General features: G+C 40.3%; 1 protein-coding gene across 2 annotated transcripts in view; it reads right to left on the bottom strand.

Moving 5' to 3' along the window:
* The window catches only part of FAM169BP (Protein FAM169B), a 40,283-nt gene extending 24,175 nt beyond the window's left edge, over window positions 1–16,108 (bottom strand). Inside the window, exons 1-3 of one of the 2 annotated variants that reach the window (XM_055814267.1) lie at window positions 15,936–16,108; window positions 3,128–3,261; window positions 270–369 (exon numbers count right to left, since the gene is read on the bottom strand). In XM_055814267.1, the coding sequence (XP_055670242.1) occupies window positions 270–369; window positions 3,128–3,261; window positions 15,936–15,969 (268 nt within the window). In that variant the 5' untranslated portion in view covers window positions 15,970–16,108. Of the gene's footprint in view, window positions 1–269; window positions 370–3,127; window positions 3,262–4,415; window positions 4,647–15,935 lie in introns of those variants that run through there. The other variant, XM_027793972.2, reaches the window with a different exon arrangement.
* Window positions 16,109–16,155: the final 47 nt, after the last annotated feature.

Consider the following 16,155-nt stretch of genomic DNA (forward strand, 5'->3'; position numbering starts at 1 on the left):
ACCCCATTGAACAAACTCAGAAAGAATAGCTGATTTACCCAAGGTGATTTTTCAGCTACCAGCAGAGAATTATGCACAGAATTTAAAAGCCCTGATTGTCGATCCTCCCTTCCAATCAGTAACCCACCAACACAAATCCTGACAGGTAAACTGAATCCACTTCATACTCAATACAAAACCCAAAATATTTAAATACAAACAAGCAGACCATCTTAAAAGTAAACAAAGTACAACTACTCAAATTTCAAAATGTTTTGATCAATTCTAACCTGTCTTCTTATCCTTTGGATCAGTTAACAGCAACAGTTTGCGAGTAGGATTATTTCGGTAGAGGGGGACAAAACACACACAGGAATCTTCAAGTTTAACCTAGAAAACAAATAAGCTGTTTTGTACTGCAGAGCACATGAGAAGTATTTCATGTATTACACGCACTTATGATGTGTTTTACTAACATACATGGTGTAAGCTTAGCACAACACCCTCTCAGTCCTGGACTTTGAGGCACTGAAACATACCTAATATTCTAATATTATCAGTAAGTAATGTTATTTTAAAAGAAATCAAGCTACCGTAGTGAAGACCTTAATGCCAACTTACTATGATTAGTACATAACCTAGCTTTGAACACTGTTACACGCAGACAAATGGTGTTACGAAAGAGGAGACACATCAAATAAAAACAAATACAACTTGCACTTCTTACAGCATTGTCCAGCTGAGTACTTGTGGTGTTTTGCAAACAATGAATTAAGCCTCAGGGTACAGGGAGTATCAAAGCATTAGGGCAGTGCCTGGGCAGTTTATCTGTGAGGCACAGGGAGGGTAGATAATTGGCACAAGGTGGTTAATGTTGAAGGCAAAGCTAAAATCAAAATGCAGCTCTCATGCTCTGTCTTAGACTAAACTTCTAAATGATGTGACACATAAACACAAAATTACTGTGCTCAAACAGTTCTATATGCATAGAGATTACGATTTCCATATGAATATTGCAAATGCTCTCATGTAAGTTTAGGTACAGGCAAAGAGCGTGCATAATTTAGCACAGTATGTACTGTACTTTCAAAAATCTGGTCCATTGTATATGTGTGGGTGTGCCTCTCTCTCTAATTGCACCCATTTGTCAGTTTGCTATGAAACTCAAATCAGTCATGTGATACATTTAATATTTCTTGGTGCATGGAAGGAGTAGTATGAATATGGATTATACAAGATAACAACTTTAAGTTGAAAACAGTGTTCACTAGTTTGAGTGCCAGAATCCTGGGATCATCTATGCAAACACTGGACTGCAGGAAAAAAAGCTGAAAACTGCCTGAAATCTGTATTCATGAGCTTTCCGAAATCTCAGTATGTTCTAGGGATCCAGTCATTCTTTGCATGCTTCAAATATAACAGCACTGATGTCATCACGTCACCTGGGAGCATTACTGTAATGAAAAGGGCAGTACTATTTCCAATACTGCTATGGTTGTTACTTTGTTTTATAAGGTAATGTGCACTTTCACAGGTGCTAACAACAAGCCAAGTATAGCTTTCTGTGTATGAATGCTGCCAATGTGCTTCCATCCCGACTTGCAATAATCCTTGCTATTTGTGTACTGAAGGCTTGACCAAGAAGAAGTTCTGTGACTGGAGCAAGTGGGATGACAGCCACTTAACACTTGCTAAATAATTATTCACGGCTGCTGATCCTGCCACTTGAAACCTCCTTTAATTCAGATGCACAGAGAAAAAAAAAAAAAAAAAAAAAAAAAAGCCTGGTAACCACAGCGGTTATTCAAACACCAAAATCCTCATCCTTCAGGGTGTGGGCATACAATAGAGATTATTAGCTGAGATGTTCACTGTGGATGGGAGCTCTATCTTATTTTATTTTTAATTACAAAATATCAACATTCTTTGAACTACTTATTATAGAGCATAAGGAAAAAAACAATACAGCAAGAACATTACCATTACTTATGTCCTTGACTAGCTGTCTGACTGCAGATTAGATTAGCCCTGAATTAAATGAATGCAAAGGGAAACGTGTTGCTATGAGACTCAAATCAGTCATGTGATATATTTAAGGTCTGATGACAAGCCACAAAAGACAGTTCTGAATCAAAAGGCAGAAGTCCACCTTGAACGGATCTCACTATGTCTAGCTATTGCAGAAATACGCATAGGACTGCTTGGGATTTTAACTTACTCTCCCTTCTAAAGGAACAGTAAATGAGCCTCTAAAAGTACAACCAAGCCTGAAAGGCTGAGGTAAGGGCACAGAAGCCCTAAACTGGGGGGACCTCTGCATTTTCAGGTTTGTTCGTATTTAACCCTACCTGGCCCACTAGAGGGCATTAAAAGAGTATTTAAAGCTGGTTACATTCATGGCTCAAAGATTAAGCTACCCACCTGAAACACATTTTTCTGGAAACTACTGCATATTATTTTCCTAAATTGTAGAAAAGCCACCATATTCCAACTAATTAACTTACTGGTTTGATAGTACAGTAACAGTTAGCCCAGTACACGTTTTATGATCTAGAAAATGCCCAGAATGCAAAGTTTCATTGGTTGACTGAAGTTAGAATTTTTAATAGGCCTGCTCAGTCATCTCCAATGCATTCCACCCAGGTGGCTTAGGAATGGATCCTAAAGCTTTGGCACCTACAGTATCTATACCATCTATTAATCACATCTGATCAGAATTCCTTTGGGAGAACCCATATTCAAAATTGTCAGCATAAGTATTGGAAAGAATGGAAACAAAAGATAAACTATATCATAATACCTGTGTGTAAACTGTGCAGTAGAGGCAGAATATAGAGCTGCACCATGGTATAAAGGTCTATCAAATTCATTCTTGATCCAGTCCTATAAGGAAGCAGATCAAGATGCGAAGTTCAGCTAAGTACTTCAAACCCTCATCCACACTCAGAAGGTTTTAGACTTGTAGTTTAAGCTTATCTCTCATTTGTAGAATGCAAACTATTGGAAATAATGCAGAATTTGCTGATTTTAGGAGATTTCTAATCTGGCCACACCAGTTTACCCCTATTCACAGACAGACTTATGAACACAACCAACAAACTAGTTGGCAAGTATCTAACTTGCGGTATGAAAAACATCAGCCTACTACCTTTTCTCCTCCAGGGCTCAAAAAAACATCATGAATGGACAATGATTTCTTCAAGAGTTTTTCATAGTACGTTTCAGCATCTACTTGCAGAACCTCTGGATCTCCCGCTAACGTATCTACCAAGTAAAGGCAACCTGTAGTTAAAACAAAACACAAGATAGATTTACTTTTTGAATGAACTAAGAAAACATAAGCTTTAAAACCTCTATTTCCCCAGCAGATGCTTGGTGTAGTTGGGCCCTTATTGTTCCCATTAGATCCTTTTGTATAATCCTAGTTTAAAATAGTAAGGCTGCTAAAAAGTCATCTATATGTTATTTACCTCTTGCAATGCAATTTTACAAAGTAGAACCATGACAACATCAAATCACATTTGTGTCCTTCGAATTGAACAAGGACAGTCTCAAATTTCTTTAGGTGTAAGTAAATTGCTTTAAAGCTGCAAGAGTAAAAATGCTTCTTCAAAACAGAGCCCGAGTTTTAGTACTGTCCAGAAAGATAACAGGAAAAGAATTCCAAAGCTTCCACTCTTACTTGGAAGACTGCCCTTTCATGGGTCAGTCCGCAATCTGTTGTATATCATTAGTTTTTTCTTTTTTAAGTAACTTCAATTGGGCACTTTCAAAACAATGAAATAATACAAAAAATATTAAAATATTTACCTACATAAGAGTTCCCAAAATAGTAATCATCATCTTTTATGCAACCTAACTTTTAATCCATGTGACTCTATGCTGAAGGGTATTCACGCAAGCTATTTGTTAATTGCATGGAAACAAAAATTACATACATCTGATGCCTGTTACCTAAACGCAAAGTCCAACTTGGTGCTCATGAGGAACCAAGCAACCTCCTTCCGATATAACAACCCAGATTCATTGGTGGTTCATCACCAGCTCAAGGTAAAGAACATCTGAAGAAATGGGTTCACAGTCTAAATACGCTTCTGCCAGTCTTCTATCATAGGAAAGAAACAGTTTCAATTTAAGAGGCTTTCAATCAACAAGCTACACTTGGAACGCTTGTGAGGCCGGAACTGAGGACTAAATCTGCTACCACATTGCTACAGTTGGAATCTTATTCTGAATGCTCAATTTTTAATCATAGCTTGCTCTCACATGGCTGCTCCTGTGACCCAAGTTTAATGTGAGATAACTGCATTGATACTAAGTGCCAAGTAAACAGCTGAGACAATGAACAGTCCTATGAGGGCCATTTCAAGAACTGTCTGTATTAAGATTCAGAAACTATGAATCATAAAAGTACCATATTGAAAATGATACCTTACCATGTAAAAGTAGCATGGGATTTGCAGTACCAGGTCAGAATATTCACCCACGGTGCCACCATTTCTCTGGCTGTGATCGGTATCTGATTCCTCAGCAAAAGGGTAAGAAACTAGAACTGATAATTCACCACCACCCAGCACTGCTTAAAATGCTTTAAACACTCTTTTCCTGCCCTTTGCAGGCAATCAGCTCACATCCTGAGGCTTGACAGCAAAGCTATGTACTCAGAATGCTGAACAGAAGTTACTCTCTAAATGGTTTTCATAGTGTGTTTGCATGTGACAAAATGGGAGAGAAAACAGCATTGCAACACTGGCAAGTTGAGTCACACAATAAAATCCCAGCCAGTACTTAGCAGTGGCAGTTTTCTTCTGCAGCAGCCTTCCCGAGCGTGCTATGTAACACCACCAAGCAAAGAAGCCATATAAGGGAAAGAAAGTAAAGATTATTATTAAAAACTTCAGTAGTTTACTGCAGTAAATTTACTAGTAAATTAATTCTTTGCAAAAGAGCAGCATGTAAGACTTAAGTTTAGCACAAAGAAAAACATTTGCCATGCTAATAAATACTATTCATGAGATGGCTGTTTACAAGGCTGCTTACAAGGCTGCATCCTGCCACTGTTAAGCCAAAGCAACTTAATAAGCACAATCATGTTTTCTCCTCACTGAACAAAACAACTAGTGCCTTCAAAGTTACACTAACTTTCTGGTACATAATATGCTTGTCTTCTAAGGTAACAGTGACCATTTGAAGGATGAAATAACATTACAGATTAAATAAAGAACCATTAAGAGAAAACTTCTGATCAACTTTCCATTAATACAGCTTTCCACAGAAGTAATTTTTTCTCTACAAAATGCTTTTAGACTTTCAGTTAACTTGTTTTTCCTGTGTAACACTCTGAAATGTGAGCTAGGAGCACATATCCCAAACCTGTCTTGGCTTCTATACATAAGGGAGGCGGGGAAAAGTGTGAGAGTGAGGTTCTTTTAGGGACAATACAGAGAAGAAGCCTAACTTTAGGTGTCCTGGAGTGTCCTCAAGAAGTCAGTTGTGCTAAGGCTAGCTTTTGGGAACATCCCTCCAAAACTTGCACCCACATGCACGTAAGACTAATACTGTTCTGCTGCCATAAGCAGGAGAAAAATCACTTCGAAATTTTTTTGACGTTAACTAATGTGTTTCCGAGTTTTCCCCAGTACAAAGTGACGAAATTATATTTGCCCTCCTGTATATGCCCTTTTATCTTTTTTGTGTATACAGAAACAAACAAACAAACAAACCCCTCGACAAAGTCTACCCGTAACTATTGTTACTAGGCATTTGACTACAATGATAATTATTGCTGGCTAACAGGATGTTTTAAAGGTTCCAAAATCAAATGCAAAATAATCTGTTAACTTCACTTTAAAAGACAAGCAGTGCTATTCTTCTGTGAGTGCTGTAGTCCGAGGCCCCTGTCAGCATCTTGTGATACCAAAACTGCAAACTTTCAAGAACAGCCTTTTAACCTCATTTGAATTACAGCATTTCATTCAAATTTCATCTTACCTAGCGGCAACAAAAGAGCACATTGTGGCAGCCAATCTGCTAGACACCCAGCGAGCACTTCTTTCAAACAGGCGATGTGCACAAAGGGTTACCGTCTGCGGGAGGGAGGGAGGGAGGGTGGGAGCAAAGGGGAGCAGGAGGGGGGAGTCATAAAAAGGGGGCCTCTTGCTGCAGCCACAGAGGAGGGGCCATAAACCCTAAGGAGAGTAAATTTAGAACGGGAGGCCTACTGCATTAGAGGGATTCCTGACATTCGTGCTGAAGTGGCTGACATCTTAAATAGCCAAAGCTGGGAAACAAGGTCAAGACATCATCTAGGTGGATTCTACAGCAGCAGTGACAATGAAGACAGGCACCAGAAGGTCTTTCACTGGGCACCAGCATCCAGGGCAAAGGAGGAGGATTTGTATGCAATTCCAGTGAAAAAAACTTACCTAGAGATAAATAAAGGAGAAATCTTACTGGGCATATTTCTATTTCAAGCATAGAGAATAGATTTTAAAGCAAAAACTAACACTGCTTCTGCTTCTCCTCTCTTTTGTTTCCATGGAGCAGTCTGGGCCACATTCTCAAGCAAGGATGTGTTAGTGCGTCTCCTCTCACTCTCGTGATCTGTCATCAATTTGCACTAAGAATCTGATTTCTCAAATGAAATGTGACAGCTAAAACTAGCTATACAAACAAGCAGCCACTGCCCATACAATTCAGTCATCTTTATGAGGTACTACCCTCCAGCACCTATAGGTACCTCATAGAACATCACGCAGCTCTGCCAAGAAGGCATACACCAAGGCCCCTGTGTCAGTCCAGATCCCTAAAGTCAGCTTTTTTTAAACCCACTGCTATTCCACTTCTGATCTTCTCTAGAAGAGAGAGATGAGTTTTATGGTGGTTTCATGAAGGGGACAAATATTCCTCTTGAGAGGTAAAAGTCAGACAAAGTTTACTTCACTTAAGGTCCAAAAAGATCAGTATGTGGGAATCCAGATAGATCTGATTAACATACTTATGTTCTGCATCAGGTAGATAAAGAACAAATGCAATCACAAAATAGAAGACAATATTCTACCTTAAACTAGAAACTAATTTTTGTAGATTAGAGACAGACCCACATCATTACAGATTCAGCAAGAATTTCATTCTATCAGTTATAGCGAGCAGGAAATATTTTTCTGTGGGCAAAAGAATTTATTCTCAATACAACAGAAAACACATGGTGGACACACTTGTATGTGAAATTCCACAAGTGAAACTACAGACTGCTGTAAAGGCCAAAGGCAAACGACATGCTTCAATCTAATCAGATATTCTGAAGGTTCTTTTTGGTGATCTTTCTATAGCCTCTGCAACTAAACCCTGTGCCATAATAGAAATAATTTACCAGCTTATGGATAGCCACACTTATTAATATAATGCTACAGCAATTCAAATAGTCATTATATCCCCCCCAGCTCTCTTTCACTAGACTAATCATTTTAGTACCTATGTATTAGTTTTACTATTTTGCCATTATCTAACAAACCAGTTACAACCTGGGACAATCAACTCTGTCTCTTTGTAAAGATGGTTTAAATGCTCATTTAAGTTTCAAATGAGTATGTACCGCCAATATACTTAAGTTCTTTATGACCATGAAGCCAATGCACAATTTATTAAACAAGTGATACCTGCTTTCACTGTCAAGATTTTCTATTCCTGCATTCATGTGTAGCTTATTAATACTATTTCCTTTAACCATCAAAGTTGGTGATGCAGTTTTTTCAGACTAGATACACCACTGGGTTGATTAAGATGCATTGAGGTATTCCTGGTACTCCCAGGAAAGACTTGTTGAAAAGCCCATTTCAGAGATTTGTAAGGACGTTTAGAATGCAGCCAGATTGCAAAGCAAAATACATCAACCTCACCACAGATGAAGCATGAAAAGTGTTACGTCTGAAGTGAATTAATCATTTATCCTACAACTACTTTTTCATGTTCTACAAACACAGAGAATGATACTACACACATCCATTAAGAATTGTATGTTTACAGAAGAGACATCAGTCACCACAGGATTTGTATCTGGAATGTGTATCGTTGTACATTTGTGTAAATCTGTGTATAATTTTACATGTAAAAATATGAAAAATACTTAAGCCTGATTTCTAGTGGTCCAGAAACAAGGTAGATAAAAAGAAATTAACATTTCTAACTTTCAAATTTCATTACTTCTTATTGTTTTGCCATTTCTAATGCTTGCAAATAGCAGTACTAGTTTTATTTACTTTTATTTTCATGCCAATATATTTCACAATTTAAAACAAACAAACAAAATTTCAGCAGGTTTTAAGTGTTTCTTACAGCATTGTGAGGTTTTTTTGTCCAAGAACTACTCCCCTTCCCCCCCGCCCCCCCCCCCCCTTTTTTTTTTTAAATCAAAACCCACTTTGCAATATGAGACAAGCAGGTACCAAAACAAAATGACAGTATATCATGTCAATATTTAGGAAGGAGCATTTTTGTAACCAAACCAGGCAACTGAGACCAGAACTCCTAAGATTTATTCTCAACACAGGTGTGCTTTTGTGGCTCCCAACAAATCACTTCATCTTCTGTCTGGTTTCTTATCAGTTAAGCGTATGCCTTATCTACCACTTCAAAAGGGTGTGATGTTTTTTTCCTTATCAGTGCCTCTGAAGTCACAACATAAAAAGACAAAGAAGTCATAAAACACGAATCGTTCTCTGTTCCCCTGTGGAATTCACTGCCACACTATGGCAGCACAACCACGACAGTGCCTAGGATCTAAAGACAACTTCTTCTGCCCTTCTAAATCGTGCACATACAACAAAAGTGCTTTCCATTACCCTCTCACAGGAATGGAAGCTCTGTGTTTAACAGCAGTGCTTTACATCAACTCTTCTTTCCTTCCAATGAGCTTGAACAACTCTATGCATGTGGTTATCATTAGGCAACCATATTTGTTTAACCTTTCAAAGGAAGGAAGAGGTCTTTGGCACGTTCCTGGGAGTACATGCAGAACCCGTCTCTCATGTCCTGAATTTAATTGAGCAAGTACATGTTAAAACCCCAGGTTCTAGTGTAAGTGAAACTTCAGTATCATAATGTGTGGTGGCAATGGAACTAGTGGGCAAATGCTGTGGTGTGGTGTCTGTCCAACGCAACAAGGCAGCTCTTAACCACAAGCTGTACAACATTAATGAAAACAATGTTCTTCCCCACTGCATTGCTTTTCACCATTACTAATAGAGCAATCACTCTTGAAATAAAGGACAAAAACAATGCATTAGTGTTAACAGGTTTCTACGTTTCAATCCAAAGATGCCATTTGTGTACCATTTACTATTCTATCTATCACTTATACTATCACAATTCAAACGGCAATAAGAGTTTTAGAAGACAAACTAAATACAAGTTTCTGCCTGTAAATAATTTTCTGCTGTGGAATCAATAAATGAAGGCAGAAGGCAAATAAATAATCCTAATCCCATTCCCAATTAAGAAACCAAACAGATTAAACAGATGAGTTTAGCTGTAGCTATACATGTCATCACTACAAATTCTGTCACTCGAATGAAGGGCAGACCAAATGTCAGGCATCTCAAATGCAGGATGCTACCATATTAGCCATCCCATTCCCCCTAACACATTTTTTCTACTCATTTCAGAAAAGGGAAGAAAAAAGCTTGAGGTATACGTATATATTTAGAAGAACATAGATGAGCAAAGGCAGAGACTAGACAAGCCTAACTCTGAAAAATGTCAAACACCTTCAATTTCCACTTGCTTCAATGAGCTCTGAAGGCCCTCAGAATCTCCTATGACCAGGGTCTATAAAACACGTTACTTGTTTTCCAAAACTTAAAATAATCCACACCTTATGAAATGGGGGGGGGGAACTAAAACAAAAATGGGAGTTAATTTATTTAATGATTTAGCTCTTTTTGGAAAAATACCTAGATGAAACCACATTATTTAAAGTGTTTTCAAAGCTAGAAAAGCAAGTGCATATTGAAAGAATCACATAATGGCAAGTGCATATTGAAGGGATATTTCCCCCACTCTATCCTGCAGTACTCCTGTACTGAAAGTTTCAGCAAACAGGTTCCAACTATACCCACTTTGCCTCCGTCACTTACAAAAATAAAGCCACACCCAACTCATAGTACAGATAAATTAAAATACATCAGTGTAAACAGGCTATCCCCTGTCCTATTATACACAGAACGCACATCTGGACTGGCATGTTTTGCATAGAACTTTGCAAAGTTCTAATCTAATGTAATTGAAAAAAGCTGAGGTATTATGGCCCGGAAACAGACTTTATAAATAAAAACTGTAGCATACTGTTAAACCATGGAAGTGCTACCAGCTGTAACTATGACATACCAGGAATTCATACTTCCGCACATTTAACCCTCTTTTTCACAGAGCTTAGATATAAAAAAGGAGGACACTTACACCATAATTAAGAGAAGATATAGTCCTAAAGAAAAGGGATATTCAGGTTTGTAATTAATTAAGGCTTTAAGGTTCCTGTTCACATCAGGTTTTCATCAAAGAAATTCCATTGATTCAGTGGGATTGCTGCTATTACCTCTGAACCTGTGAACATCAGAATTGAGTTCTTAACGTGTACTGGTTTTCATACAACCAAGAAATGGGTAGAAATGTTCCTGGAAAAGTCCAACATCAACTACTGGAGGCAGCGGTAAGGATTTTCTTGATTAGGTAAGACAAAAATCTAAATTTGACAGCTTAATTATTTGTCTACCCCCTAAACAAAATAAAATATACAAGAGAAATATGCAAGTTTTCCAGAACAACTGTGTCCATATCAGGGGCTTTTTCCAACAGTTAGTTATGTCAGTGCTACATCTCACTTCATCATATCCATAGCCAAAATAGCTATGCCAGAAGAAGTTCATAGTCCAGGTGCGACCTCAAATTAAAGTCTGACTCTTCAAATTTAAGCAAAGAAGAAATGGGAGGCCCTGAATGACACTGAAATACATCACAGAAGTTTCTCATTATTCAAAGAGACTGATTTGAAAGGAAATTGACAGAAAAGATTCTGTGAACAGCAGCTGAGCTTTTACGAATCACAAGTTCAAATGCAGATAGTGGTAATTCAATCCTTTATAAAGACGGAAGACAGAAAGGAGGATGCACTGGTCAGAAGTCATCCTACAACTTAAGGGAAAAGAGGAAGACAATATCACTCACAGCAACAGACAAGGAATAGTGAAATGGCAGGAAATGACAACTGAGTTTGGCAAATGGTCTAGCATAAAGATGATTTCACTCCATAGGGAGAAGCCAGACAGACTGACAGGACAGTTTCAGAAAACAGCTGTATTTTAAGATCAAGGAGCATTTGAAATTATTACTGAAACATCCGCTGTCACAATCTGGCACCAGGGCCAGTATTTAAGTACCACAAGAAATACATTTCCTTGTTACTACCATATTCAAAAGGTGGAGAAACCTAAGGCCGCACTAAACACGGCCTTTATCTTCATGTCATACAAACTACAGCAGTGTGTGGCATACCAAGAGTACCTGAAAGCCCTGGTTTCCTGCCAGAAAAGACAATATTCCCCAGACAAATGAAGTAGTGATGAAAATACGAGACAACTGTCTAGATTTTCAGGGATACCAGTTTCAGATACCACATAATTTGAGTTGCAAATGCTCCCACCAGCAGAGTGCATAAGTCTGCCTAAAAAAGCCCAGCAGCCTTTCTCCAAATTACTTGCAAGAAGCAATTTGTACAGCCAGAATAATCTCCAAATAAAGCAACTAGTTTGAGAAAAAAAAGGAAAAAAAAGAAACAACAACAAAAAAATCCCTTCCCCCAGTAATTTCAACTTTGCTAAGTTTATTATGTGGCTGCAAATTAATACATCACCTGCACTAGCTATCAGAAGTCTCTTAGCCTGTCTCAGACCTCACTTTAATAAAAGGCTGCAAGTAGTGGAGGAAGTATGTAAACATCTCTTGTTTGTGCTGTTGTGTCAGCTATTCTACATGTCTTTGAGGGTGCTCCAAAATCAGCATGGCTTTGCTTTTCCCTTTTTCTCCTTTGGGGAGAAAGAAGAAGCAGAGAAGGAAGGACAGGCTGGCAACAGAAGACTAACTCTTTGCTTGTTGTGCTCTTGACAGTAAGAGCTGAGAGTGTTCAAATTCAGCTTACACAGGTTCTTCTGTAAGGACAAAAGAAACCACTGGTGGTGGTTAAAAATGCAAAAGATTTTGATTGTAATGGCTTGACAATCAGCCAAAGATTTGACCAGGGAGAAAAACACAGCAAGGCAGCTATGACCAGAATGGAAGAAACAAGGAAAAACACATGGCTTGACTTCAGAGCAGAAAATTGACTTAGGCTTTGCATAAACGACAGCATACCTCCAAGCTTGCCTGATCCACAGTCTGCCTGGAATGAGAACATGCAGTCTAAAAGCAGAACCTATTAAAAGGCATAATGTTTCTAAACGGCATCTGTTACGTACTAATAAGCATTACTTAAAGGACACAGGCCTTAAATTGCTACCAAACGTGCACTTATCTAAAACTGCTGCAAGGCAATCATTACAAAAATGTCACATGACACCATGGGAATTTGAATAATATAAAATGTTTTTATTTAGTTTGGCTTGAAATCATTATGCAGAAAAAATATGGAGGCACCTTCTGAGATTTTGAAACTCTGCAACTTCACAGGAATGAAACACTAGCAAGAATTACATCAGCGGAGCCATTTGCCATCTGTTGTCAGTAATACTATAAAGACCAGCCACCAGACAGCAGTTTCAAAGGTTACGAACACAACGTTTTTAAGCATCCACAGACCTCTCAGTAGCTGAGCGGGACATGGTTTACTTCAGATACGTGCAACCTGAGGGTCTGCCAATCACTTTGCAAAGACAACACACCAGAATTGTGAATTGCCGTGCAAAGCGTTCGGGAGTCTCTCAGTATGCAACCATTATACAACGTGGAAAATACATACCAGGCTGCTCTATATAGGTTCTTATAACATACAAGCATAATGTCTGCACACCTCCCACTTGCAAATTTAAACTGGCTAGACTTTCTCTTGTGGTGTTTGTTTTCTCGTACTTTCCCCCAAGGGAAGGAGTGTATTCACTGCAATGCTGTTATGCAAAAAGACTCAGGTTTGTTTGCTGGGTTTTGGACTGTATTTTTCCTTTGAGGGAAGTAGTTAGGATTTTGTTTCCTGTTTTCTTTCCTTCTAGAACCTAACTACTTATGTTAAAAAAAGCAAGGTTTCAATAACTTGCCTTACCTGGAACATGGAAAGCAAGGAGGTTATAACTCCTCAGCGTGAGTAAAATTCTACCTGTTCCATACAGGATATTTTAGTTATACTGAAGCAGTATGCTTGTTGATAAGCCCCATCTCAGATGAGTAGCTTTTCCAGATGTGGGGACCATATTCATGATACATAGCTCCTACATGCTACCTGAATTTTGTGGTTCTACCTTCCAGGCTGCTGACCCCATGCCTGTAAATTGATTTAACATGGATTCCACAGAGGGCAGGGAGATTTCCATCTTCCTAGAGAGACAGATGGAAATTTAAGGCTTCATTAATGCAATTTTTAAACTAGACATACAGGTTTCTCATCTGGTAACTATTTCTCAGGCTCCAGAAGTCACACATACGTTTGTTACTCACTGAACGTCCTTCACATACAAATCTGACTTTCAGAGTGTTCTTAAGAGAAAAAGAACTTGTGACAAGGTGGAATTGAAAACAAGAACCTCAAGTTCTAGGTCAACAGCTGGCCTGCTTCTTAATGGTAACATTTGCCTAGGCCTATTAAGGGGCTTAGAAACCTGGAAGTATAAGCAATCTTGCCCTGTGAGAAACAGTTACAGGAAAAGACCTCAAGATCTAGTTGTAGCATCTCAATTACAACATAAACTGAAAAGCATCATTTGCACAAGAAGAGCTAATGGTGGACACTCATATGCTCTTAAAGTGTGGTGTATACTCAGCCTTTTGCCAACTGTTCCATAATTATTTTAAACATAAGTATATACAATTAAACAACTAAGCCAAAACTTGGACAATACCTAAAAACAACAGCAGCTGTCCTAAAAGAGGAAGGGGATAGAAGAACTGTCCTAAACATTCAATGTCAGAGTAATGAAAAACTCAGGGGAAAACCACAGACATTAACTGAAGTGCCCAACAGTACAACATTTGCTTGGACATGAAAAACCAAGGCCCATTCATCTAGAGATATTTTATTTAAAAACATCAGCAGAATTCAGAGTCTTCCAAAAAAAATCCAATAGCATTATTACAAATGTTTGACTTTCCAAAGTGGCTGATAGGAAGGCAAAAATAGAGCAATCTGACTATGGCACATTTAGCCATGAGCAGCTAGAGGAACTAATGAACAACATCATTATTTTACTGAAGGGGATGAAGTAGGTGCTTTAGATAAATGGCAGCAACTTGAAATGTGTTTCAGAAGATAAATTCACTTTCTCTCCATTTACCTGCTAGCGTGACAAATTAAGAAAGAAGAGTATAAAAACAGAGCAGGAGGGAAAGCAGTGCAAAAGCTAACTGAGGTGATGCAATGGGCCCTTATCCAAACAAGTGCGTGAACAAGAGATTCTTGGAAGTGCTCCTAGTCAAATATAAACCAGGAACACTACACACGCCAGACTCCCTTGGAAATCCATGGCGGAGCATGTGCAGAAGATCCACCTGTCTTAAAATCAGCTCCCTTCCCAAGCACTAAGAGTGTTGCCATTTGGGAAACTAACAACGTTTGCTCATTTCAAAGCAGTGTAAGTCCAGCACTTACTGAATGGCTGAGCTCTCTTTATTGGCCTCTGCTGGGCAGCAGCCCTTTGCCTACTGTCAGAAACACCAGCAAACTAACTTCTGCCGAAAGGAGATGAGGAGCGAGTGGCTTCTTTCCCAAAAAATTCATCACTGAAGACCATGTATTTCCCTGTTCCGCAGTCAGCTCATGATCAACAAATTTTACTGAATGCTTTTTAAAGAAAGGGTAGTATAGAAAGTCTTTTACATCTCATCTGTACACCACAATAATCCAACTAATTATTTGTCTGTGGTAAAGAAGCAACGTTTACTGCTTCTGCCCGTTAAACTACGCTGCTTTCGTCAAACCATGTTCTTGCTCAGTTTGGGTAAACACTCGCTGACACTGCCTGAGATGGTAGCCTTTAAAAAAAAAATAATTTTTTACACAGTATTGCCTCAGCTCATTAGTCGTTCTCAAGTACTTGGCCATTAAAGTGCCAAAGCTGTGCACCTGTACTGTGAGACCTCTGAAGATGCCCTGGTAGCGGGCACTCCGAGATAGGCCTTTCACCGGCATCACCTGCTGAGCCAAAGCTGATGGAAATCATCAGGCCAGGCCCCCTCTACTTCAGGACAGGTTTGGACTAGTCTAAAATCTGGGAAAGTTACCCGTAGTGTGCCTTGGGAAGAATGCAAAAACCCCGGTGGCGGCCAGCTCTGGTTGACCCTGCCTTGTGCAGGGGGTCGGGGCTAGACCGTCTGCCCCTGGCGACCCCATGAAAGCAGGGCGCTGGGAGCACGGCAGTGCAGAGCCCGCTCAGCGCCGCAAGCCACCGAGCAAAGTTCTCCTGGAAGGGCCCGAGCGTGCTGCGGCGTTCTGGCCGCCCCTGGCAAGCCCGGCGGCGGGGAGCCCGCCATTTCGGGGCGGCGGGCGGGCACAGGAGGCGCCCCCGGACAGCCCGGGCGGGCGGTGCGTCAGCCCAGCAGCGTGTCCAGCCTCTGCGGGCAGGCGGCCGGCCCGGCGTGAGGGCCGGAGCAGGAGGGAGGCGAAGCGACCGCCGTGAGGAGAGAGACGGGGCAGGGCCGGCGCGGGGGGAGAAGAGGAGGCCTGGCCGCGGGAGAGCTCCCGAGCGCGCTCCTTCCCCTCTTACCAGCGGCGGCTCTTCCTCCTCCCTCGGTCTCCATCACTTCCTCTGAGGCGGGCTCCCGCCGCCGCGGCCCGCCCCCGCCCGGACGGGCTGGCGGTGGGGCCCGGGCCCGGGGCAGCCGCTGAGGGCGGGCCGGGGCTCGGTTGACTGGAAAAGTGGCCGTCGGAAGGCCGGGATGGCGGTCGGGGGCCGGCTAGGGAAACCAAAGGACGGGGGAGGCGCT

This window comes from Falco peregrinus, chromosome 1 (genome assembly GCF_023634155.1).
Source record: "Falco peregrinus isolate bFalPer1 chromosome 1, bFalPer1.pri, whole genome shotgun sequence".
NCBI classification, from domain to species: Eukaryota; Metazoa; Chordata; class Aves; order Falconiformes; family Falconidae; genus Falco; species Falco peregrinus.